The sequence below is a fragment of the Dermochelys coriacea genome, chromosome 1 (genome assembly GCF_009764565.3).
Source record: "Dermochelys coriacea isolate rDerCor1 chromosome 1, rDerCor1.pri.v4, whole genome shotgun sequence".
NCBI lineage: Eukaryota > Metazoa > Chordata > Testudines > Dermochelyidae > Dermochelys > Dermochelys coriacea.
The window spans coordinates 39,158,345-39,182,353 of record NC_050068.2 but is presented as its reverse complement, the minus strand read 5'-3'; the positions used below and the strand labels follow the sequence as shown (position 1 = coordinate 39,182,353).

Below are 24,009 nucleotides of genomic sequence, written 5' to 3'. Positions count from 1 at the left end.
TTGCCCTGGCCTGTCTTTGTCTCACACACAGCACAGGCTATTTTTGGAAATACCTCAAAATCCCATAACATGTCATTGGCATGGCACATGCAGCTTCCTGCCACTTCAGCATTTTCCATTCAGAGCTGAACCTTCAGACGGGACAGACAAAAATGCATGATAGTCATCATCCTCTTCAGCCTGCTGCAGCTTTTCCCTATCCCTATACATTTTGGCCTAGGTCCAGGAGAATATATAATGTACTAAGACCTAGCCCTCGGTAACCACAGATTCTAATCTAAACTCACCTGTTTTACTAACTGGTGTTAATAATTCTGTGCCTTTCGCAATCATTATTACTGATCATAAACTGACACATTATACAAATTGGGAATACAGCACAGATCACTATCTAGTGCAGCAGAATCTTGTCTCAAAATTAAGAACAAATAAACTGGTTGTGTGAAAACATGCTTATGTTGCAGTCATGTATCCCATCTCTCCCTACCCCCTGCTCCTTTGTTCTGAGTCTTGTTTATTCCAAGGGCCTGATCCTCTTAAAGTACCCATGCAAATTAGGCGAATACTGCTAGTAATGTTCTGCACCTGTGTTTACAGGATTATGGTCTAAGCGAGTAAGCACTTTAGGGCAGTGGCTACCATAAAGAGACCCCAGACTTTTTCAGGCTTTTTTTTTTTTTTAGATATAACGTAGCTTTATGACGAAGGACCCAAAACTGCTTCACTCACTGTAGAGAGACAGGTTTCAGAGTAGCAGCCGTGTTAGTCTGTATTCGCAAAAAGAAAAGGAGGACTTGTGGCACCTTAGAGACTCACAAATTTATTAGCGCATAAGCTTTCGTGAGCTACAGCTCACTTCATCGGATGCATTTGGTGGAAAAAACAGAGGAGACAGCCACTAAAGCACAGCCGCTTCGATAGAGGGTGGCTGCCAAGGAGGGTGCGGCAGGCAACTTCCCGCTCTTCAGAAAAGCGCCACGGGCCGACTGTCCCAGCGCAGCGAGCGGGGCATCCCGCGGCACAAGCAACGCTGCCCCACCCCTTTAGAGTACTCCATGGCGCGCGCGCCCCAGCCCGCACAGGCCCAGCCTGCTCCCGGCTTCCACGTGCTCGCCTCGTACGGTCTCCCCGCCCCCTTTCTCCCGCCAGGGGGAGTCACTGCGCAGGCGCAACGGCTGAGCCGTTGGTGGGAGGGGCTTTCCTCAGAGACGTTAACTCGTTGGGGTTGGCGCCGCCGCCATTTTGAATTCGCTCGCTGGTGGTCTTGCTCAGTGGCCGCGGCGGCTCCGTGACCCCCCTCAGAGCGCGAGAGAGACCGAAACATGGCAGCGAACAGCCGGAATTTGAAACAAGTGCGGATCGAAAACAGCTCCCCGGCGGCCCCGCTCGGCATGGTGGGGGGCGGCGGCCTGAAGGGGATGCGGGGCCTGGAGGCGGACAGCGAGGTAGGGGCCATGGCGCTGGCGCAGGGCAAAGAGGCTGGCGACGAGGAGCAGGAGGTCGGGTTCACCATCGACATCAAGAGCTTCCTCAAGCCCGGCGAAAAGAGCTACACGCAGCGCTGCCGCCTCTTCGTGGGGAACCTGCCCACCGACATCACCGAGGAGGACTTCAAGCGCCTCTTCGAGCGCTACGGGGAGCCCAGCGAGGTCTTTATCAACCGCGACCGCGGCTTCGGCTTCATCCGCCTGGTAAGGACCTCTCCCCCGTACGTGTCTGCGAGGGAGTGGGACAGGCCTCGCCCCTCCGGGCGCCTGCCCCTCTCCGGAGCTGACCCCGTGTGGTGTTTGCATGCCGTACAGGCATTGTGTGTGCGGGGGATTGGGACGGACCTCGCCCCTAAAGTCGCCTAACCCACATTTCCCTGATACTGTGTGTGTGTGTGTGGGGGGGGACAGTGCTTGTGTTCCCCTCCCCCCCACGGTCTCTGTGTGCGTGTTGGGGGCGGAGTGGGACAGATGTTTCCCTGCAGCCTCGTCTCCTTTCCCTTGTCAGTACAATCAGTGCTAGTTTCACTGCCACCAGCCTTATTGCTTCCCTTCTTTTGTCCTCCGCCTGATACAGTTCTTTCTTTCATGCCTTGCCATGGTTATTCTTCCATACGGTGACTGCCACCTGCCTCACCGTCTCCATTTCTGTCCCCAAGTAGTGCACCTGTCCGCCTGCATGTCCAGTTGCCTTCACGTCCCACCCACCGGCCCACTTGTTTTACACAGATAACCTGATACTCTTACTGCCTTTTAATTTTCAGTAGTAGAAAATAGAAAATGCTTTTTTGAATAAGAAAGCATGTTTAGTAGGGTTGAGATGGTTGGTCCACCCTCATACTGCATTATTTCCAGAAGTTTCTTTGTGTGATTAATTGGATTTTTCCTGTTTATGATGTAGCATGAATTAAGTTTTATTATACTTTAAGGAGAAGACTCTGGATACTTCTCCCACTCCCTGTGTTCTTTATTTTTTTGAAAGCCAAATATGTGCAATCTGAGCCTGGTAGCATTATTTGCTGTAGGCTTCCATTCATGAAAGAATGAGCATCAATTTTAGAGGTTCAGTTATACCATTTGCATTTTAGTGAAATATATTGTGAGATACACTTACTGTTTCCTTGAGATCCTTTTGAAAAGAAGGGCCTACATTTTCAAAAGTTACTAGACTAGTACCAGTGTTTTTGCAAGCCCCACTTAATGGTCTCCACTTTAAGAAACCTTAAAGGGGCCTGCCTGGTTTTTGGATGATATGTTCTCATCATTTTTGAAAATTTGGTTTCTGGTGTATCATGAAAAAATTGAGGCAGTTAAAGCTAGCTTATTGCCACAGGTTTTAACATATCAATCTGTCTGCTATGCTGATCAGTCTGTCTGCTATGCTGGGATGCTTTTCATAGCCAAAGCTGCTGTCAATAGAGAATGCACAGGGTGGTGGGCATAGAAAAGCAGAGCTAAGATTTTTTGGGGTTCTTAAATTATCAGTTTCCAATATTTTAGAATTTTTTTAATTGTAACTTTGACATTGTTTTTTCTAATGTGTAAATACTTGTATTTTTTTTAAATGTTGCTATACAGAGGCTTTTTTTCTTGAATATATAACTGGGATAGAATACTGTCCCTTTGCTAGTAGCTGAGAGAATTAAGGAATGGAGCATCTTGCGTCACTCTTTTGCGGTCTTTTTGGCCAACTGAAAATAATATATATATCCCTATGAAAAAAAGTTGTGTGAAAGTTCTGAACTTAATTTGACTGTCCATATAAAGAGTTGTGTACTTTTCTGCTGTAGGAATGTGTTTGGAGAATCATCCTATAGCACATGCAAGCAAAACTAATGGATTTAAAATACGACATATTAGAACAAATTGTATGGAAAAACAAATGCAGATTGCTGAAATCATTGAACAAATAGAATCTGAAAAACTCTTGCTTTGGGAAGAGGATGCTTTGAATGTTGGCCAATCCACCCCTAATATGCTTATAACTTTAAAAAGATGTTTTAAGTAATTGTAAAATAGCTGAAAACTAATAAATTGACTCAGTATCCTTGAGGCAAGTATGGAATGGATTCATATAAAATGTTTTTTTTTCCCCTCTTGGAAAGGAATCTAGAACACTGGCTGAAATAGCAAAGACAGAACTTGATGGTACTATTTTGAAGAGTAGACCACTTCGAATTCGATTTGCTACACATGGAGCTGCCTTAACAGTCAAGAATCTTTCACCTGTGGTTTCCAATGAGCTTCTGGAACAAGCTTTTTCTCAATTTGGTCCAGTGGAGAGGGCTGTTGTTGTAGTAGATGACCGTGGCAGAGCTACAGGAAAAGGTTTTGTAGAGTTTGCAGCAAAACCTCCGGCAAGGAAGGCTCTAGAGAGATGCAGTGATGGGGCATTCTTACTAACAACGTAAGTTAGTTTTTTTTTTTTTCTGGTCAGATTTGTGGGTGAGTGTTTTATAATGTATAGAAAACGGCAGCCACAAGCATGGCAATACCTTTTATTGTGTTCTCAGAACTTGGACACCAGATTTACTGTGAAATAGATGTCAGCTGGAAGGTTGTTTTGAGTATTCACACCAAGCATCTTACTTTGCTCAAGAATTTTTCTCTGAAAACCAGCTAGTTATGAACTATATCTACAGCCATAAGATTTATTTGATTATATGTAAATACAGTATTTTCATGGGTAGGTGTTATTTTGTTTGTAGATTCTTTAATTATTTTCCAGTAACTTTTACTTTCTCCGTTCCTATTCAGAATTCTCCAAAGGTAATTAGATTCTTTTTGTTTTCATTCCTGACCATGAAGTTTCCAATAACAGTAATGAAAACTGACAAGACTCTAGTTGGTGTTTATTTTGCGGTATCTTGGCAAAACCATAAGAAGAAGCATTGAAGTTTTCTATTTGCAGACTTAGGAGGAACATGACCCTGCATCTGTTTATATTTTGAAGGTTATGTTAGCAACTGTATGGTTTCCTGTTAACTGGGCAGGTAAATTTTTCAGGTCTTGCTATTATTGATAGCACCTCATCACCTTTTTTTATCTCTTCCTTCATACTTTTGTAATTCTGCCTGTCCACACTTTGCCATAATGGCAGAGGATTATCAGTGTTGTTGTGACTGCTTGCCTACATGCATTTGCTAGCAGCAGTTTTATGCTGCTTTGCTGAGTATGGTTGAAATTGCAACTGCTTAGGAAAAAATGTATTGTGCAGTTATCTATAACTTTTCTCATTTGGGTGAGTGACATAATGTTTGAGTGAGTTAAAACACATGATTATGGCCTGAATTAAAAATGCGAAATATTCCCTAATGGACTAAATTACAGGCATATTTGGTAGGTCCCCATTGTGGCTGCTACATTGTGTTGCAGGCACATTACATATGGCACTCATTACAAGATGTAACTGATAATGGAATCGTTATGCAACTGTTTTGTAAATATACTTTTGTGCAAACTGCTGTGCTACGAAGATGTAGGATAGGGAAAGAAGAGCCATGGAAAGAACAGTGTGGCCACCAGAACTTTACGTTACAAGTTTTAGTATTCCAGAAAACTATCATACAATGAAACAATTTTAGCTTTTTGGGTTCTTTGTGAAGATCTATATAATGGGATGAAATTTTTCACATTTTTTTACCCACCCAGATTAATTTATGCAATTGTATTGAAAAACTTTTCTATTATATGTTGAATGCCCTTAATAATCAGGGATCGAGGGGGCTTTTCAGACCATTGAGGGCCATATTTTGCCACCCTTGTGTTGCTATCTTGCTCTGCAACTATTCCATTGAAATCAATAGGCCCGCTCTTGTAGCAGGGTTACTCAATTTGAGTAAGGGTGGCAGAATCAGGTACTCATGGTTTAATTTATTCTTTTTTCATGAAAGGAGTTCTTTCTTCCATTAGCATTTGATTCTCTGCATAAGTTGAACATGAGCATGCCCTATGTTGTAATGGCTATGCCATTCTATTACTTTGAATAGTATTGTGCAGTCCTGTAAGGTTTTCATTATTTGAAGCCCCTCTACGTATAATAACAATATTAAAAGTGTAGAACTGACGATGTTGGGAAAGTAATGGAATTGGCTTTCCCACAAAAGCAAATCTCTATAATTTGTCGCTTGTTTGTGTTTGATACTCTGGTGTGTATAGCTCATGAAGGGATGATGTTGATTTCTAAGAATATGGCACTTTACAGAACAGGACGTTTAAAAAGTCAGTTATGCTGAAATTATTTTTTAATTGTAATGGGAACTCTGATATCTACTTATCAATTCTATTTTTAATTGTGCAGATAACTTTCTAAAGCATCTCTGTATTTCTTGTAAATCTGAACAAAGCTGCTGTTTATTTGTATTGTGATAGCTTCTAGGAGCCCCTCTCATGGACCCAGACCCATTTTTCTACATTTGTACAAATGCATAATAAAAACATGATTCCTGTAGTAAAGAGTTTAGTTGCCTGTAAACAGTTATTTTTAGTTTTTATTTAGTCTTTAAATTGCTCAGTGTATTTTTCCATCAGAAGGGCAGTAGTGTTTTCTAGATCAGGTAGTTGGCTTATGTGTAAGACAAATTTATTGTATTCACTAAGACAGTGCTTTTTTAAAATTTCATTAAATGTGAAGGAGTTGTAGCTAACAGACTCTTAGAAGTCATCTTTTAGAATGTTCCCAAAAATATTACAAAATGTAACTTGTTTCAATGTAGATTTCCTTGGTTTAATTAATGAATTAAAATAGTAACACAGAAAACCTTTAATATTTCTTTCAGAACACCTCGACCTGTTGTTGTAGAACCTATGGAACAATTTGATGATGAAGATGGGCTACCAGAGAAATTAATGCAAAAAACACAACAGTATCATAAGTAAGTTGGATTTAGATTCAGATTTCATTAAACATTATTAGGTTAGCTTGGTGAACAAAAGTTTATTAAATTTTACCTTGATGTGTGGAGTGAGGATGGGAAAGAGAGTGCTGTTTGTCTAATACGCAGATTTTTTTTGTTTTTAAATAGATATACAGTTGTTAAACTTTCTGAGATTAGACGTTAGGCTTTCCTGATTATGAAGTGCAGGCTCAGATAATAGGCACTCAGTCCCTGATCCTGAAAAGATTTGTGCACATGTTTATTTTTACTCTGAGCAGTCCCATTGACTCTGTACATAAGTGTTCCTGCAGGATCAGGGCTTCAGATACCGCAGTGATGGGTGCAATAAAGTAAACTGTGTAACTCTTGAGTGTCAGGAGAAACCAAAGTTCTTTTAATTTCAGTGTTGAAATTTGAGACTGTCCCCAAGAAATCCTGATTGCTGGAGCCAAAATGCTTACTCAGATGACAAGCAAATTATTTATTTTTAAAATAATGTATGAGATAAATATTTTGGTTTATTGCTCTTTAATGAACTATTACAATAGAACAAGCATTTGAAAAGGATATCGTGAACTAAAATTTTGATGGACTTTAGTTTTTGAAGGCTTTGAGTAATATGTTAATATAGCAAGCCATGACACTTTTTCAAACATTGGTGTTAAAAAAAAAAAAATCATGTTTATAAGCCACTTTCTTAGCAGCCTGATAATTATTAGTTTAGTTACATAGCCTTCTGCTAAAGCATCATAAATTTTCAATATAATGCAAAACAAGTCTTCCTTAAAAATGAATAAATTTACATTGGGTTTGATTTGGACTATTTCTCTGAACATGCAGAATAATCTTACTGCAGAGTCCTACCATAAAGTTTTGGGACTGAGTTCTGAAAATGAGCTGCTAATTTATAATTACAGAAATTGGCAACTTGATTTAAAGTTAGAAATTAAACCAGAATGTTTGATTAGGAATATATTTTGTACTGCAGCTACTTGTAAATAAATTTCTGTACATTTTAATTGTGTACATTTTTATTAGGGAAAGAGAGCAGCCTCCACGTTTTGCTCAACCTGGAACATTTGAATTCGAGTATGCTTCCAGATGGAAGGCTCTTGATGAGATGGAGAAGCAGCAGCGAGAACAGGTTGACAGGAACATTAGAGAAGCCAAAGAGAAACTAGAAGCGGAAATGGAAGCAGCTAGACACGAACATCAGTTAATGCTGATGAGGCAAGGTAAAAATCAGATACTCCGCCTACTGTAAAAAAACTATTTCTCAAAAAAGATTCCTTTGCATAACATACTGAGTGATGAATCTCAGTTGTGTGTGACACATGTAAATGTTGGAGATTTTGTTAGACTAAATATTTATTGGCTTTTTAAGAAAATACTTAGAGGTGGGAAATAGTTTTTCATTTGAACCAAAATCATGTCTATTCATCTTTTATTTTCAGAGTTCAATATAATCAGATGTAAAACTAACTCCACTTACATCTAAATACTGTGTGTGGAGGGGCTGGGTAGCTTCACAAATTCATTAGGAAGGGTATTTTAGTTTAATGTTGATTGTGATCCTGGGCTCAAATAAGTTAGATTTTGCACACTGTGTATAGAGAAATTGTGTGACTGGTGCTGCTCTTTTATTTTCTATTTCTTATACATATGAGTGATGAGGGAGATAATTTTATAGTTTTAATAGCTGAAAACCTTTTGCTTTGATGCCCAACTTAGGAACCTGGTGCATGTATGATTCAAGGAGTATTCCATCCTCACCTTCTTGATTTTTAGTTTATTTTTTTCTGCACAGTTGGAAGGACTGTCAGACTTCTGAGTAAATAACACAATAGTGTGTTTCATTACAAAGGATCCAAAAGCTTTTAACAAACCAGACACGTACAGCACTGAAACCTGTTGGATAGTGGCAGACCATCAGCACAATGCACAACAGTGGAAGTAGGGGAAACTGGCCAAGTGCATCTGGGTAAGCCCTACAAAAAGTGTTGTGGGATCTTCTGATCCACATTGGGGAGATAATAGCTGGATTTTCAAGTTCTTATCCAAAAGACCACTACACTGAGCATCATGCTGTTTTATTCTGTTTACCTGGATAGGCTGAAAGTCTGTGTCAACACTTAAGGGATTTGAACCTCCAAGGTTTCAAAGCATGTAGGTGTTTCAAACCTTAAGCATAGGCAACTAATACGTCCCCTCTGTCACAATTGTGTGTCTTTTCTTCATGTTTAGTTTTAACAAATAATCATTCGATGACTGTATAATTTCCCTTCTCTTCAAAGAACAAGATTTTCTTGTTTCATGTGATTTTTTTTTCTATAGATTTGATTATTCCATGTTTTTTCACATCTAAGACTTTCATGACTGGGGTAGACTAAAGATGTTTCCTAAGTGGCTTTACCGACAAATGCTTTGAGACACAGCAGCTTAAAAATCACATTTTTTGTTTAATTTTTTAATCTGCTGTTATTAGTAAGAGTTGATACAATGGCAAATGTCTCACTTAGGCCTTAATCTGGTGTTATATGTTACGCAAGGGGAAGAAGTCCCCTCTAGGTCTCCTTATCTGATGTTTTGCTTAGGACACCGAGAAGTGTAAGCCACTGTTACACCACTGCCTCAGTAAGTGAGAACTTTGCTCCTGCTAAGTTGTGTCAGCTCTCTGACACAAGGCAGTCAGTGCTAGTGCCAGCAAACTCCATAAGGCTCTCCTAGTCTAAACTTTTCCTTGAACATAATCAGTGAACCCCAGAGAAGTCTCTTTGCAGTGACCAATCCCACTAACTGCACACTCACATAAATTAAGTTCACTGCCTCCAAAGAGACAGTGTACACATCAGCCTGTTAGGTTTTCTGAAGACTCACACTTACTTCAATATAACAGCACTGAGATAGTTTGTAATAAAAGTACGAAAAAGTTTATTAACAGAGATTTATAAAGAATAAAAGAGACGGGTATAGTTACTAACAAAACAGAATGCAATGTCTTGTGACTAAAACTTAATATTACCAAGTTATAATCTTTACCTAAGCAGATTTCTCACATCAGGTTACCAGCATCTTCTGCCTTTCAGGCAAGAGGATCCAGCATTTGCAGTTTCAAAGGGTGCTGTCCCCTTTGTCCCCTAATTGCTGGATAACTAAAGTGTTTTTTTGCTCTGCTTATCCACATTCCTTTGTCTAAGGCAGGCTGGTTTATCAACTCTCTCAACAACATTTCTCATTGACTTTAAGGCCAGAAAGGACCACCATGATCATCTAGTTTGATCTCCTGTACGTTGCAGGCCACAGAACCTCTCCCACCCACTCCTGTAATAAGACTCATAACCTCTGCCTAAGTTACTTAAGTCTGCAAATCATGATTTATGTTACTGAGAATCCACCCTTTGCACTAGTTTAAACTTGCAAGTGACCCGTGCCCCATGCCACAGAGTAGGGCAAAAAATAAAAGCAATCTGGGGTCTCTGCCAGTCTGAGCTGGGGGAAAATCCCTTCCCAACTTCAAATATGGCAAGTCAGTTGGATCCTGAGCATTTTGGCAAGATCCAACAGCCAGACTCCCAGAAAGAATTCTGTAATGACTCGGAGCCCTCTCCATCTAGCGTCCCATGACTGGTCATTAGGGATATTTGCTACTAGAAGTAGCAGATCGGCTATATATCGTTGTAGGCAGTCTCGTCATACCATCCTCTCCATAAACTTATAAAGCTCAGTCTTGAAGCCAGTTAGGTTTTTTGCCCCCCCACTGCTTGTCTTGGAAGGCTGTTTCAGAACTTCACTCTGATGGTTAGAAACCTTCATCTAATTTCAAGCCTGAATGTGTTGATGGCCAGTTTATATCCATTTGTTCTTTTGTCAGCATTGGTGCTTAACTTAAATAACTCCTCCCACTCCCTGGTATTTATACTTTTGATGTATTTATAGAGAGCAGTCATATTTCCCATAGCCTTCATTTGGTTAGGTTAAAGAAGCCAACCTCTTTGGAAAGCCTACATTATGAGATGAAAAATCATTCCTCTGATCCTAGTAGCCCTTTTCTGTACCTGTTCCAATTTTGAATTCATCATCTGGAGACCAGAACTGCACACAGTATTCCAGATGAGGTTTCACCAGTGCCTTGTATAATGATACTAACACTTCCCTATCTCTACTGGAAATATACCACCTAATGCATCCTAGGATTGCATTATTCTTTTTCATTGCCACATTGGCGGTTCATAGTCATCCTGTGATCAACCAATAGACTCAGGTCTTTCTCCTCCTCGTCGCTTCCAATTGATACGTTCCCAGTTTATAGCAAAAAAATTCTTGTTGTTAGTCTCTAAGTGCATGACCTTGCATGATTAAATTTCATCCCATTTCTGTTACTCCAGTTTTCAATATCATCCAGTTCTTGTATGATGTCTTCTTAAGATAAAATATCTTAGGAAATATGTTCCTAACACACACCTATAACTCGTTGTACAAACGCCTGTACATAAATTATACACTATTCATGACCAGCATGTCACTAGCTTTCATAAAAGACCTTACTTGATGCTCTTAATTCGATTGCTTATTCTATGGGGTTCAGATCCACCGTTCTTCCAGTGGGGTGGATGGACCCTGATTGTCACACTTTACTACTAAGGCTAACATCCATTATCTCCCGTTTTGCTTCTGGGTTAAACAAGCCCCAGTGTTTTTTTTGTGGAGTCCTTCTTTCTTGAACTGGAATTGGGAATTCTTCTACACATTCTGTCTGATTCTGCTGGTTTGGAAGATCAGGTGAGACTGAGCCAAGCCCAAAATGGGTTTTGGCAGCTTTGTCTTCAAATGTCCTAGGTCTGATGTGAGCACCACTTTCCCGTTTACTGGACCTTCATTTTCAGACTGGAGTAAGAATATCAACATGAACCTCAGTCTTAAAAGTTCTTGCTCAATTTTGGATTGCTGATATGCTTGATGAGGATGTTTTTTAAAAAACTGATCAAGCACATCTGAGAGTTCTAATAAGCTACCTGAGTTGTGGTTTCAGCTTCCACCTTCCATGCTTAGGCAACAGTTCTCAAATGGTAAACGTCCAAGAGTTTGAAGGAGCTTTGTTAAGTCTGATATTAAATATATTAACAGTCTGGGAAGTGCGTGAGCAGTGCGGTAACATTGTGCAGATTGCAAGTTATTTAGGTTATTCATGTCCAGAGAAGACTTCAAGGAACATCATAGGGATTTAACCAAGTTAGGTAAATAGGCAACAAGATGAAGAAACAAGAAGAAATTCAAAGTTGGTAAGTGCAAAGTAATGCACGTTGGAAGGAAAATTTTAACTACTCATACACTTTACAGTGTTCTAAATTTAAGTAAAAAAAGAAAAGGAGTACTTGTGGCACCTTCGAGACTAACAAATTTATTTGAGCGTAAGCTTTCGTGAGCTACAGCTCACTTGAAGTGAAGTGAGCTGTAGCTCACAAAAGCTTATGCTCAAATAAATTTGTTAGTCTCTAAGGTGCCACAAGTATTCCTTTTCTTTTTTGCGAATACAGACTAACAAGGCTGCTACTCTGAAACCTAAATTTAACTGTATTGACTTGGGAAAGGGATCTGGGCATCATGTTGGCAGCTCAATGAAGATCTCTGCTTAGTGTACAGCTGTAGTCAAAAAGCAAACAGATAATAAGAAAAGGAATAGGAAATATGAGAAAAATAGCTCATTATTTAAATTCATGGTGAGGCCTCATCTGAAATATTGCATGAAGTACTGGTCACCTCATCTCAAATTAATGTTGCAGAATTAAAATGAGTTCTGAGAAGTGAATTGAGAATGATTAGGGGCATGGAAAAACTCACATGAAGAGGGATTGAAAAGGCAGATTGTTTAGAGGAAATATGTTGAAAGTATATAAATTAATGAACGGTGTAGATAAGGTAGATCGAGAGCTTACATTCTCTCATAGCACAAGAAGGTGGCAAGGGGACGTTCAGTGAAACTGAAAGTTGCAAATTCAAAACTGATAAAAGGGAATGATTTTTCTCACTGTGTGTAATCAGACCATGGAACTCATTGCCACAGGATGTTGTTGAATCCAAGAACTTTTTTGTATTAGGTAAGGTCTGGATATTTATATGAACAAGAATCCAGAGTTGTTATAGTTAATGGGGAACATGATGATGATGATGAACTAAAAGAGTACTTGTAAGGGAGATAAAACCAGGTTTTAAATCATTCTCTGTTTGTTTGGGATTAAGATGAGCTCTTCATTGAGGGGCAATTACTTTATATCTGCCTGTTTTGGGGGTTCTTGTACATTCCTTTGAAACACCTAATGCTGGTTACTGCTGGAGACAGGAATTGTTGTATTAGTAAGACCCATGGTCTATTTAAAAAGAAAAGGAATACTTGTGGCACCTTAGAGACTAACAAATTTATTAGAGCATAATAAATAGTCTCTAAGGTGCCATTAGTACTCCTTTTCTTTTTACGGATACAGACTAACACGGCTGCTACTCTAAAAAATGGTCCATTTAGTCCAGTATCCTATGTGCTCTTGGCCCTAAAGGTAAATTATATTAGTTAAATGCATTGACCATTTTGATATGAGCTAGTAGCTCATTCCTTAATCACATTCAGACTAAGTAATAGAATGGTAATTTTCTAATTTAAAAATAAAATCACTTTGTAATGGTGGTGACGGTGGATTTTATTTAAGTCAAATTGATTTAAATCAGTAGTCAGGAAGACTCAATTTAATCAAAACAAGCATATGAATTTTTGAATTTAGTTAAGTATTCAAGTTTTTAAAAATCAGGTTTGTTTTTGTTAAAATTGTTTTAACTAAAACCATCTTTTTTTTTTTTTTTTTTTTTTAAATATTTCATTTAACTATCAGCCGGGTCAACATGAGAAACTTAAAATATTGGCTTCTGCAGCTAACTCAGTTGTCTTCACCTTCATTTTCCTTTTTGTTCATAATCTGGAAAAGGAAAACAAACTTTCCTGCTTTTTCAGGTCCCAAACAATTTCTCAATTTGGAATGAATTAGTCCAAAGGAAGAAAATATTCTTTCTATACTGGCAGAAGTAGCTACTGCTGTTAAAAGTGAGATTATCACTTCAACAGTCTCTGAATCAAGTGCTTATGTGACTTCTACCAGTTCACTGGTGTGACTTCCTTTAAAACATCATCAGTAAACATATATATCTAGAATGGTTTTTATTCCCCTATTCTTTTATGGCCTGTTGCCATTATAGGTTTTCCCTTCTAGTGAGAGAATGGTATGGTAGATCTCAAATCAATGAAGGCTACATACACTCAGAAAGACCTCAAGGCTTCTGAAATTTGCTGCTCAAACAGTTTCACTTTCGTTTCTACTGCCTGTCCCTCCCTTCTCACATTTATCTTCAGCCTTCTTCTCCTTGTCCAGATCTATTCCACCCCCAACAATTTTCTGTTCATTGAACTTTTTGGACTTGGCAGTTTTAGAGAGAGGGGACAGAGTAGCAGCCGTGTTAGTCTGTATTCACAAAAAAGAAAAGGAGTACTTGTGGCACCTTAGAGACTAACAAATTTATTTGAGCATAAGCTTTCGTGAGCTACGCTGTATGTTCGCTTATGCTTAAATAAATTTGTTAGTCTCTAAGGTACCACAAGTACTCTTTTTTTTTTTTTTTTAAAGAGAGGGGAGGGATTGACTCTGTGTACACAAATTTGCAGAGGGACAATAGGGTTGAGGTCTGTTATTTCTCACCTGTGTGTGTGTGTGTGTGTGTGTGTGTGTTTGTGTGTAGATGTATGTATAAACAAACAAACATTTTTGCTTTTAACAAGCGTGTTAACTTTGGAGATATAAATCCACAGTTTGAGAACTGTAGAACTAAGCATCTCTGATGGTATCTTCTAGACTGAGCACTGAGTCCCGTTGGGTAGATAGAAAGATTAACCTAACTAATCTATACAGAAGCCCTTGGAACCCCATAAAATTGGGTTCCTAATCCATGAACTATTGGAACTCATTTACAAAACTACTTAAACATTACATGAATATATTGTCTCATACTATAGAATTAGAATTTATAATCCCTATTCCATGATGAGAAAATCTTTGAGCTATAATCTATCTTAATTAAAACTATCTTTAGATAAAATGTTTTTTGAGGGGAAAAAAACCTATCCAAAAAATTCAATTTAAATTAAAAAAAAATCTGATTTTTATTCTTTTTTAAAATCATTGATTTTTATCCACCCTGGGTAGTGAACATTTTGCTATGTGCATTCCACTACTGACACTGGAACACTTTCAACCACTGAAGTCAAAAGAATAATTGAGGGCCTTGTATAATATTTAACTTTTTGCAGATCTCATGAGGCGCCAGGAAGAACTGAGACGTTTGGAAGAACTTAGAAATCAAGAGTTACAGAAACGCAAGCAAATACAATTGAGGTATTTTGTTTTATTTGGTATTGATCCAGTAATATGCTAGACATTCTAAATATGTAACTGATATTTTAGGTCTAAGTGAATGAAGGTAGGTATTTTAGTTTATAGGGACTGATTATGAAATCTAGTGCAAGCAGTTTTTTAAAAAGAATGCTAGAATAATGCTTCTCTGCAGATGTAGAAGAATATAAATGACATTTCAATCCAGATGTACTTAAAAGTAAACAGAATATGAAACAGAGGGCTTACACCAATTAGAAAGTAGTATTTTAATAATTCTGTGGGTTTTATTATTTCTTATGGTGCGCTGCGCTCAGACTAAATAGCGTAGGATTATATTGTTTTCTACATTCCTTGTGCCAATTTCTTTTAAGATTATGTAGGAGGTGCATTTGTAGTCAGATATGAAGTTGAATTTGACTCATTTTGAGGCATTTTGTTCTTCAGTTAGATTAAAATGATAATACAAAATGATGCAGTCTTTAATTTATGATAGAGATTTTTCTGCAATAATTACCCAGTTATAACTTTCTCATATGCATCTCTGTGCTCTGACATCTGTCTCTGAATACTAAAATAAACATTATTTTTAAGATCTATTTTTACAAATGTGGATGATATTTTATTAATGTGCTAAGATTCAATAAAATTGGAGAAGGGGCCTACTTACTTGAATTGAGTTTACCAATGCCTTTTGGAAGAACTGTTTTCTGATGCTCCTATTGCTTATTTTTGCATTTCAAAGTAATTTACTGCAGTGAAATATGTACCAGAATGCAAAAAACAAATTGCAGGAGTTCTTGATAAATTGTAGTTTTTAATGTTAAAAAAAATCCTTTAGGATTCTAAATCACTATTGGAAATAATTGAAATTCTTTCAGCAGAGACTGTTCTGTATTTATAAATTTGAACTTGGTAAAAACTGAGCTCCCCGTCTTCCCCCCCAAACCCATTTTTCTCTGTTTTCACTGTTGACAGTACCATCATGTTTTCAGTTACCCAGTTATCATAACCATGGCAAACAGAGAACACACCTATAATGCTGTTAGGTATATACCAGGTGTGTGCCAAAATACTTCAGTGAAATGTCAAAGCCCAAAAGGTGGAGTGGAGGACTAGTAGTAAAATGTTATGATGCTATATAATGATTTAAGCTATAAGAAGTTGTGTTTTTAATTAACTTGAAATTCATTCACGTTAGCCATGAAAGTCTATTGAAACTTGTGTATGAAGAGGTCATGAACATAATTTACACAAGTTTATGAATAATTTTAGACATGAAGAAGAACATCGACGTCGTGAAGAAGAGATGCTACGCCAGAGAGAACAGGAAGAACTGAGACGTCAGCAGGAAGGAGGATTTAAACCCAATTTCTTGGACAATGTAAGTGGAATTCTATTTGATTAAAATCTGAAGTGCAGAAGAACCTTTGGTGGTTTTTCTGTATTTTCAAGAATGATCATATTGAAATGATTTCCTCTCCTGGCTACTTGTACTACTTTCATGTGTATGCTCTTATTTCTGTAGCAAAGAGACCACAGTGATCAATAGTATGGTCTCATTTTATCCCCCATGATTTTGCCTAGGGTTTGTATTGACAGTGCTCGTATTCCTCCAGGTCAGTTACTCAAAATTTTAACTAACTGAAGGTTTTTAGAAATTCATATATTTTGTACATTCAGGAAGTATTACCTCCTGTATAATCCCGCAGTCTAAACACACTACAACTTTTTTCCCCAAGGTCAGACAACAGTGTTTCCCTTCTGAATGGAAATGCAGATAATAGCTAAGGCCATGTCTATGTGGAGAGTTGCACTGGTTTTATTAAAGGCATTAATTTTATATCACTTAAGTTCGTGGTGCAAACCCCTGTGTGAACACTTATTTCAGTTTGAATGGTTTATTTTGGTTTAGATTAAGTCTATTAGGGAAAATAAGCCACTTTTAAACAGAAATAAGAGTATTTACACAGTAGCTTGCATAGTTAACTAAATTGGTACAAGTTTGTCTGTAGACAAATCCTAAGATACAGCCCATCTTGATTCTATCACTGTGGGTGAAGAAAGGAGAATCTTTTTAAAATTAAGCCTAAAGATAACCTGCAAAGAAAAAATGGGCGCATATTTCTTTTTATGAACAAGGTCAGGTGGCCTAGTTGTTAGAGCACTAGTGTTACCACCCAGTGGGTTGGTCTTACAGTTCAGGCCCTCTTTTAATTAGAGGTGCAGTGAGGTGGGCAGATGGCTTGGGTTTCTCCTGTAGTAGAGGCAGTGGTGTGGGGCCTGGGCCTGCCCACTCCAACGGGCTCCAACCTAGGGTTCCTAGGAGGGTCAACAGCATGTGACCCACAAAAGCGCCCTCCAAGTTACTGTCTGCTTTTCTTTCCTCCCCTTCCCCCCTGCCCCAAGTCTAATATAAAGTGAAAAGAAAAAGAAAAGGCAACCAAACTATTGGCCTCAGCAGGGCTCTGCACACAGTCTTGTTTCCTCTGGGAGTCTTCTCCAGCTCCCTTGTCAGGAGCCTTTAGGGTAGGTCTGTCTACCTCCCTCCTGAGCTGGGCTGTTCCCTTTTCAATCCTTTCTCTAGTTGGAGAATGCATGCTCTGGAGGGGCGTGGAAACCTGGGCCCAATCCTCTCTTTTAACCCCTTTTGGCCCAGTATGGAGTTTTTATACTCCATCACATTTGGAAGATACTGATGTCTGCAGCTCTAGTGAAATGAAGACATCTTGAGAGAGGGAGAATTTTAGACTCTTAGGCCTGGTCTGTGGACAATTATTGTACTGATCTTTCAGTTGAGGGAGGGATGACTTTTCTACAGAAATACTTAAATCAGTACAACACCTCTTGTGGACACAGTTGTAATGTTAAGTTATAGCTATCCCCTTTGGGAAGGGGAATAAGGTATGCATGTATAAGCCATCTTTATGCCAATATATCTGCGTCTACATTATGGGACTTGTGCCACTTTAAATATCCAATATATTTAAAGCAGTACAATTTATGTATAGACAAGGCCTTAGCTTTTGGGTTGTTTTTATCATGTTCCTCAATGATTTCACATTTTGGAGAAAGAATATCATTGTTAATTATTCAGCACCATCACACTAACTATTAAGCTTGAAGAGAACCCAACATGCATGTTCTGAGACATCCCAGGAGGTTCTTTAGCAAAACTATACAAAACCACATTTGCTATTCCAAGCAGAACTCCCTTTTGTCACCATTTATTTATTTATTTATTTATTTATTTATTGAGGGGGTGGTAATAGGAATGGAGCAAAAAAGGCATGGGTTATAGTTTTCTGTGTGGCATTGCCAAGTGCTATTAGAGGTTTTGGTCAGATCTGTATTTGATTACACCTCTCTAAAAAGCTTGTTGCAAAAAATATTTGATTTTTTCCTTCATTTCTATACATGCTTGCATTGTGAAAAAGAAAATGTGTATGCACTGTGCATGTTTTTTCTTTTGGGTGAGGGAAGTGATAGAAGAAAAGGAGATTTCAGAAGTCTGAAAGGTTAAAATATTGCTATTGCCCCTTCATGTGTAGTTTTTAACGTAGGGTTATATAGGATTTATGTATTATAAAACTTACAAAATTTATATTTAAATATAGGGATTAAATATTTTATAATTGATCTTGAGACTGTACTTGAAATGCCAAATTTGACTCTCTAGTTCACATTAGTGTCTAACGGACCCATAGCATATAATCTGTTACATACAGCATGTGTTTTACCTATCATTATCTTTAAGGCTGTATGAATATGAACGTCAGATCCTGTCATTTCACTGAAATTTGACCCTCTGTTAAAGCTGATGTCCTGAACATATACCAGAATGTAGCATGAGAAGAGAAAGAGATGGCTTAAGTGGAAAGTATTTTACTTTATGCTGTTTCACACATTGAAGTGGTCAGGATGCCTTTTTGGGGGAGCAAAGCGATGGTATACTTACTGTAAACTCTTGTTGAAGAAACTTGGGTAACGGTTCCATTGAGTGCCACTCTGAGTAATTTGTGATCACCTGAAACAGTGCTGTTGCAGGAAATTGTGTGTATATTTTGTAATAGTCGTACAGTATGAAGCTACTACAACTGGTATGAGTTACACAAAAATGGTTGCACATAAATTTATTTTAAATTGGGATATGTCATGTGAACTTGAAATGGCAGATTCCAAATACTACTATTTAACTATCTCATGGTTTTCAGGTCACGTTTAGTGATTTTACTATTGTAGTGATAAGTTGGCTTTCATTCCAATAGCATTTTTAAAGCTGTGCAAAAATTAAAATACAGTAATTTACATGATTATGGAACTTTTTCTCTAACAGTGGTTTCTAATGGAAGGAATCCATATTATACTTACACAACTTTTACTTTTGAATGTAGCAGATGAAACCGATTGCATATATGTACATTACAGCACATCTGTAGATAACTATAAGTAACATTAATTTTAAAGTGTGAACAAGAGCTTCTTTATTAAAAACATCTGGTTTTGGAATAAACCGGAAAGATGAACAACTAATATCAGGATATTGTGAAGTGGTGAAACTAATGAATTTCTGCCATCAGATTAATGAATAGGATTTTTTTCTATGATCATATTCCGTTTAAGTGATCAGTTTCTAGCTCAGACTTGTTGATTGTAAGCAGATTTGATCTGCTAATTTGTCTTTGCATTAGACTGCCATTTTATCAATATTGAGAATGTTTACTTCTGTATTTGAAGCCTCAAATTTTGATTGTCGTGGCTGAAACAGTAATTTCTATAATATATGAATATATTCGTGGATGGTTTTCACTGTATCCAATCTTTGCCAGCAAACTGTAATTATGGCATGTTTCTTTAATCCTTAGAAGATCATACACTCTAATATCATTTTTGTATATGGAAAGAAATTAGTATTTGTTTCTAATACTTGTTTTTGTTTCTTAAAAGCTTTGAAAACATAAGCTTCCTTCACTTATATCCTATCCTTTTCACTGTTCAGTTTTAAAGAAGGACCTAAATGGTAAGTGTAATAATTACCAGAATTGGAACCCGTCATGCAAGGATCTTGTATCAGGCTATCTTCATTCATTAGGTTACTTTCCATATCTTTAACTATTTTTTCACTCTTAAACTTTGATTTTCAATATGTTTGACCAATTTTGAAAAGAGCACTTAGTTTGAAAAGAGTTTGATTGCTATTTTTAATACACTCTACTAATTGCATTTGATTCAGTTATTAGTCAGTGTTTCTCAGTTTTTTTTAACTGACAAAAATATAAGCCAAACAACGTTTTCTAATTTAAGCTTTAAGTCTTTGAATGGTTGATTTGGTCTGCTTCCTCAAAGAAGTAATATTGAATTTACAAAATTAGGAATCTGCTTGCTCTCTGGCTTAATGGATGACCTTTTCCCAGGGTTGTCTAAGGATTTACTTAAGTAATTAGTGTTACCTGTAATGCAGCGAGAGTTGCCCTTAAATCCCGTTTTTTATACTGTTTAGGGTTCTGGTTTCTTAATGTCTAAAGCTTGGTGCTCACAGAAGTCTGCCTTTATAGCTCAAAGATCACTATATATATTCTATACAATTTTCAGTCGTTGAGTTTTGTTCTAATTTAGTTTGGAAATTGTTACCTTTTTCCTACTTAATCTCTTGTGATAACTGGCACTTTGTATAAATACTGTTCCTTGCTAGAAGGGGAACTTGTCTACAGTGGATAACAAATGCAGCATTTTATTTATTAGCCACATAAATATTTGCTTTTTAATGTGATATTTCTTACTCTTGAGCACAAATAACTTCAAAAGTTATACTTTTTTCATAGATATTAAGGTCAGAAGGGACCATTATGATCATCTAGTCTGACCTCCTGCACAATGCTTAGTAAAGCTATTCAAATTGCATAATGTTTAAAAACCTCTCAGTTGGATGCTAAAGGGAACGTTGTGTGCATGTGTATCAACACCATTTCCCCAAATGTTAATTTCAGTGCTTAGAATCTGTTCTTTTAATTCACTTTCTTCTTTGGGTGGCAGACGTGGAGATCATCATTCTGAACCAGTACTAACAAAAATATTGAGCTTTCTGGGCAGGTCTACCAAAAATAGGCAGAATATGCAGGAATTGTGTTCTTAGAGAGATGGTTCTGCAGCAGCAACGTAAGAAAAAGTATGTATAAGAAGATCAAATGGAGTATTGTAACCTGATAAAACACTAGTTACAAGGATTGAACAGTGCCATCACACTTAAGATCTATGTACTGATCTTTAAAAGAGGAAATCATGGTATAGACTTTAGTGTTTTTGAAAATTTTACCCCAAGTTCCGTTTTCAAAAGTGACACAGGCATTTAACTGAATGTCATAGAAAGTCAATGGGATTTAGGCTCCTAAGTCACTTACTCTTCTAAGAATTTTGCCCCTTGGTCTTTTAAATAATTGTTAGTTGTAGATGTTTAGTTGACTTCACATTTGTTTTCTTATCTGAACAGTGGGGCTGCTACTTATGTTCCATAGGCTTCAGAGTAAGGAACCCGCCACAGTAGAGGTTGCATGAATAGAAGTGTGTCTAGTAGCTTCAAAACACAGAAGTCCTAAAAGAGCTGGGAGCAGAACAGAGAAAAAGAACTTAGAGTGCCATCCTCTCCTCTTCTTCCCCTCCCCCACAAACAAATGGTGGTGAGTGGTTTTTTTTAAGGATTTTTTCCTTCCAATTCCATTCCAAAACTGAGTAGGGGAAAAACTTGTTTCCTCATTTCTTTTCTCTCTTGAAGGTTCTGCTGTTGTGGCTGGCCTTGTCTCATGCTGATGTACAAATAAACACCAGTAATAAGCATGAGTTCTACTTGTGATGAAATAGAAAAGGAGAGGGTCAGCTGAGGGCCCCTAAACAGGAAAAACAGGATTGGTCAATTACACACCCTGGCCTTTGTTTTTTTTTTAAAAAACAAAAAACAAAAACAAAAAAAAAAGACATTAGTGAATAGAACTGCACTTGAGTCATTCTGATTTTCTTTCAGAGTAGCAGCGATGTTAGTCTGTATTCGCAAAAAGAAAAGGAGTACTTGTGGCACCTTAGAGACATTTATTTGAGCATAAGCTTTTGTGAGCTGCAGCTCACTTCATCGGACACTGTGTTTTCCACCGAATGCATCCGATGAAGTGAGTTGTAGCTCACGAAAGCTTATGCTCAAATAAATTTGTTAGTCTCTAAGGTGCCACAAATACTCCTTTTCTTTTTCTGATTTTCTTGTACATCTAAAGGTCGTGCTAACTTTGAGTATTTTGAATGCAGGGTTGGGCACTTGTGGTAAAACTAATATTCTTTTCTTCTCTTAACCCTTTTTTGCCCTTTGAAGAAATTGTCTCTTGTGCCACATAAATACTTTAAGTAAACAAGGTCAACTGAATATGTCTGTTCAAACCAGTCTGTGACAGCAAGCCTTCTACTATCAATAAATGCCGATTAGTTTCTATAATAATTGGGTCAACTTAGTGTCCTTTTCAGACCCTGACTCATCCAAGTAGTCCATGAATAGTACTCTCTATTCCTCAGCATAAACTGCTGTAAATTAAACAAACTGCTTTATAAAAATGTTATTGAAGTGTTTCACTTAGAAATGTTCTCCTTATTGTAATCCAGTATACATACAGATGCATGTAATAAGTTGTTTGTTTGACACCTTAATAGCTTTTATAGGTCTTTTTAATGTAAAACTGGGTTCTGAAAAGACAGATTTGACTAAATGAAACTGACAAAACTAAATGAACAAAAGTCATGACTGAGACACTTCCCTGCTCTGGCTTTTTATTCAGTGATGGATCAAGTTTATTTCCCGGAATAAAGTCCTGTAGGTTGGGGTAGGGCAAATGTTTTTAAATGTGTGGCATATTTCAGCATTTCTTTGTAACTGTGTTAAATTGATTTGGCAATACCATTAAAAAGTTTTCTTTCAAAAAGATGGTGGTGATGCACGCTATAGGGAAAGCAGGTACTTTTTTTTGCCCTTACACTTCCTCTGTGCACAAAACTCCCACTGAAATATATACTGCAGCCCGTAGATGGTAATGGACACAATTCTGCAACAGCTATTAAACAAACATTAAGAATACATCAGTTTTATTTTCAGAAACAAAATGTATCCGTTTTCAGATTACAAAATAATTAAAAAGGCTATAAATGGTGCAGTTATCGTATTTTCTTACAGTAGGGAAGAACACTGCATGCATAGTGCAGATCCCACTTTTTACAGCAAAATGTCTATTTGTGATTTTCATATATATATTTTGTTTAGCAAAGCTACATGAAAGTGGTCTTCCAGTTTTGCAGGTAGCTGCTGTATTAATGAAAATAAACATTTTTTGAGTATTAATATGGGAGGGTACTGTCTAAAATTCTTAACCTGTTTCTCTCCTTTTCTCATCGTTTCTGTAGTGGGAGGGGTGTAAAGCAGGTAGAGTCACCACCCAGCTACACGGGAAATCTGCATGTTCATAGAGAGAGCCTGTTTTTATTAACAAAAATGTAATTCCAAAATAACATTATGTACTCCAGTCTGAGCCTTCTCTTTAAAACTGGGTGCTCCTGAAGTTCCTACCACCAGGACCTGTCTGTTGTAGACTCTAGTCCCCTCTGCCAAAGGTTTATTCCCACATTCCATATATTCAAGATGGAGTCAATAATTAGCCTGAAATTCCTTACTGGTTTCCAACATCTGCTAAGATCAGTAGTTCCAAAACTTTACTGGTTGACATAGAATCATAGAATATCAGGGTTGGAAGGGACCCCAGAAGGTCATCTAGTCCAACCCCCTGCTCAAAGCAGGACCAAGTCCCAGTTAAATCATCCCAGCTAGGGCTTTGTCAAGCCTGACCTTAAAAACCTCTAAGGAAGGAGATTCTACCACCTCCCTAGGTAACGCATTCCAGTGTTTCACCACCCTCTTAGTGAAAAAGTTTTTCCTAATATCCAATCTAAACCTCCCCCATTGCAACTTGAGACCATTACTCCTCGTTCTGTCATCTGCTACCATTGAGAACAGTCTAGAGCCATCCTCTTTGAAACCCCCTTTCAGGTAGTTGAAAGCAGCTATCAAATCCCCCCTCATTCTTCTCTTCTGCAGACTAAACAATCCCAGCTCCCTCAGCCTCTCCTCATAAGTCATGTGCTCTAGACCCCTAATCATTTTCGTTGCCCTTCGTTGTACTCTTTCCAATTTATCCA

General features: G+C 37.8%; 1 protein-coding gene across 7 annotated transcripts in view; it reads left to right on the top strand.

Annotated features, from left to right (window-relative positions):
- Positions 1–1,144: 1,144 nt before the first annotated feature.
- Positions 1,145–24,009, top strand: part of PSPC1 (paraspeckle component 1) — a 98,673-nt gene continuing 75,808 nt past the window's right edge. For 5 of the 7 annotated variants that reach the window (XR_006277608.1, XR_006277607.1, XM_038386731.2 and 2 more), the window contains exons 1-6: positions 1,184–1,691; positions 3,593–3,894; positions 6,266–6,361; positions 7,403–7,599; positions 14,709–14,793; positions 16,066–16,174. Coding sequence is in view for 5 of the 7 variants with exons in the window: in XM_038386731.2 (XP_038242659.1) it covers positions 1,323–1,691; positions 3,593–3,894; positions 6,266–6,361; positions 7,403–7,599; positions 14,709–14,793; positions 16,066–16,174 (1,158 nt within the window). In the remaining 2 variants the exon portion in view is untranslated. Of the gene's footprint in view, positions 1,692–3,592; positions 3,895–6,265; positions 6,362–7,402; positions 7,600–14,708; positions 14,794–16,065; positions 16,175–19,737; positions 21,722–24,009 lie in introns of those variants that run through there. The other 2 variants (XM_043504237.1, XM_038386728.2) reach the window with 2 other exon arrangements.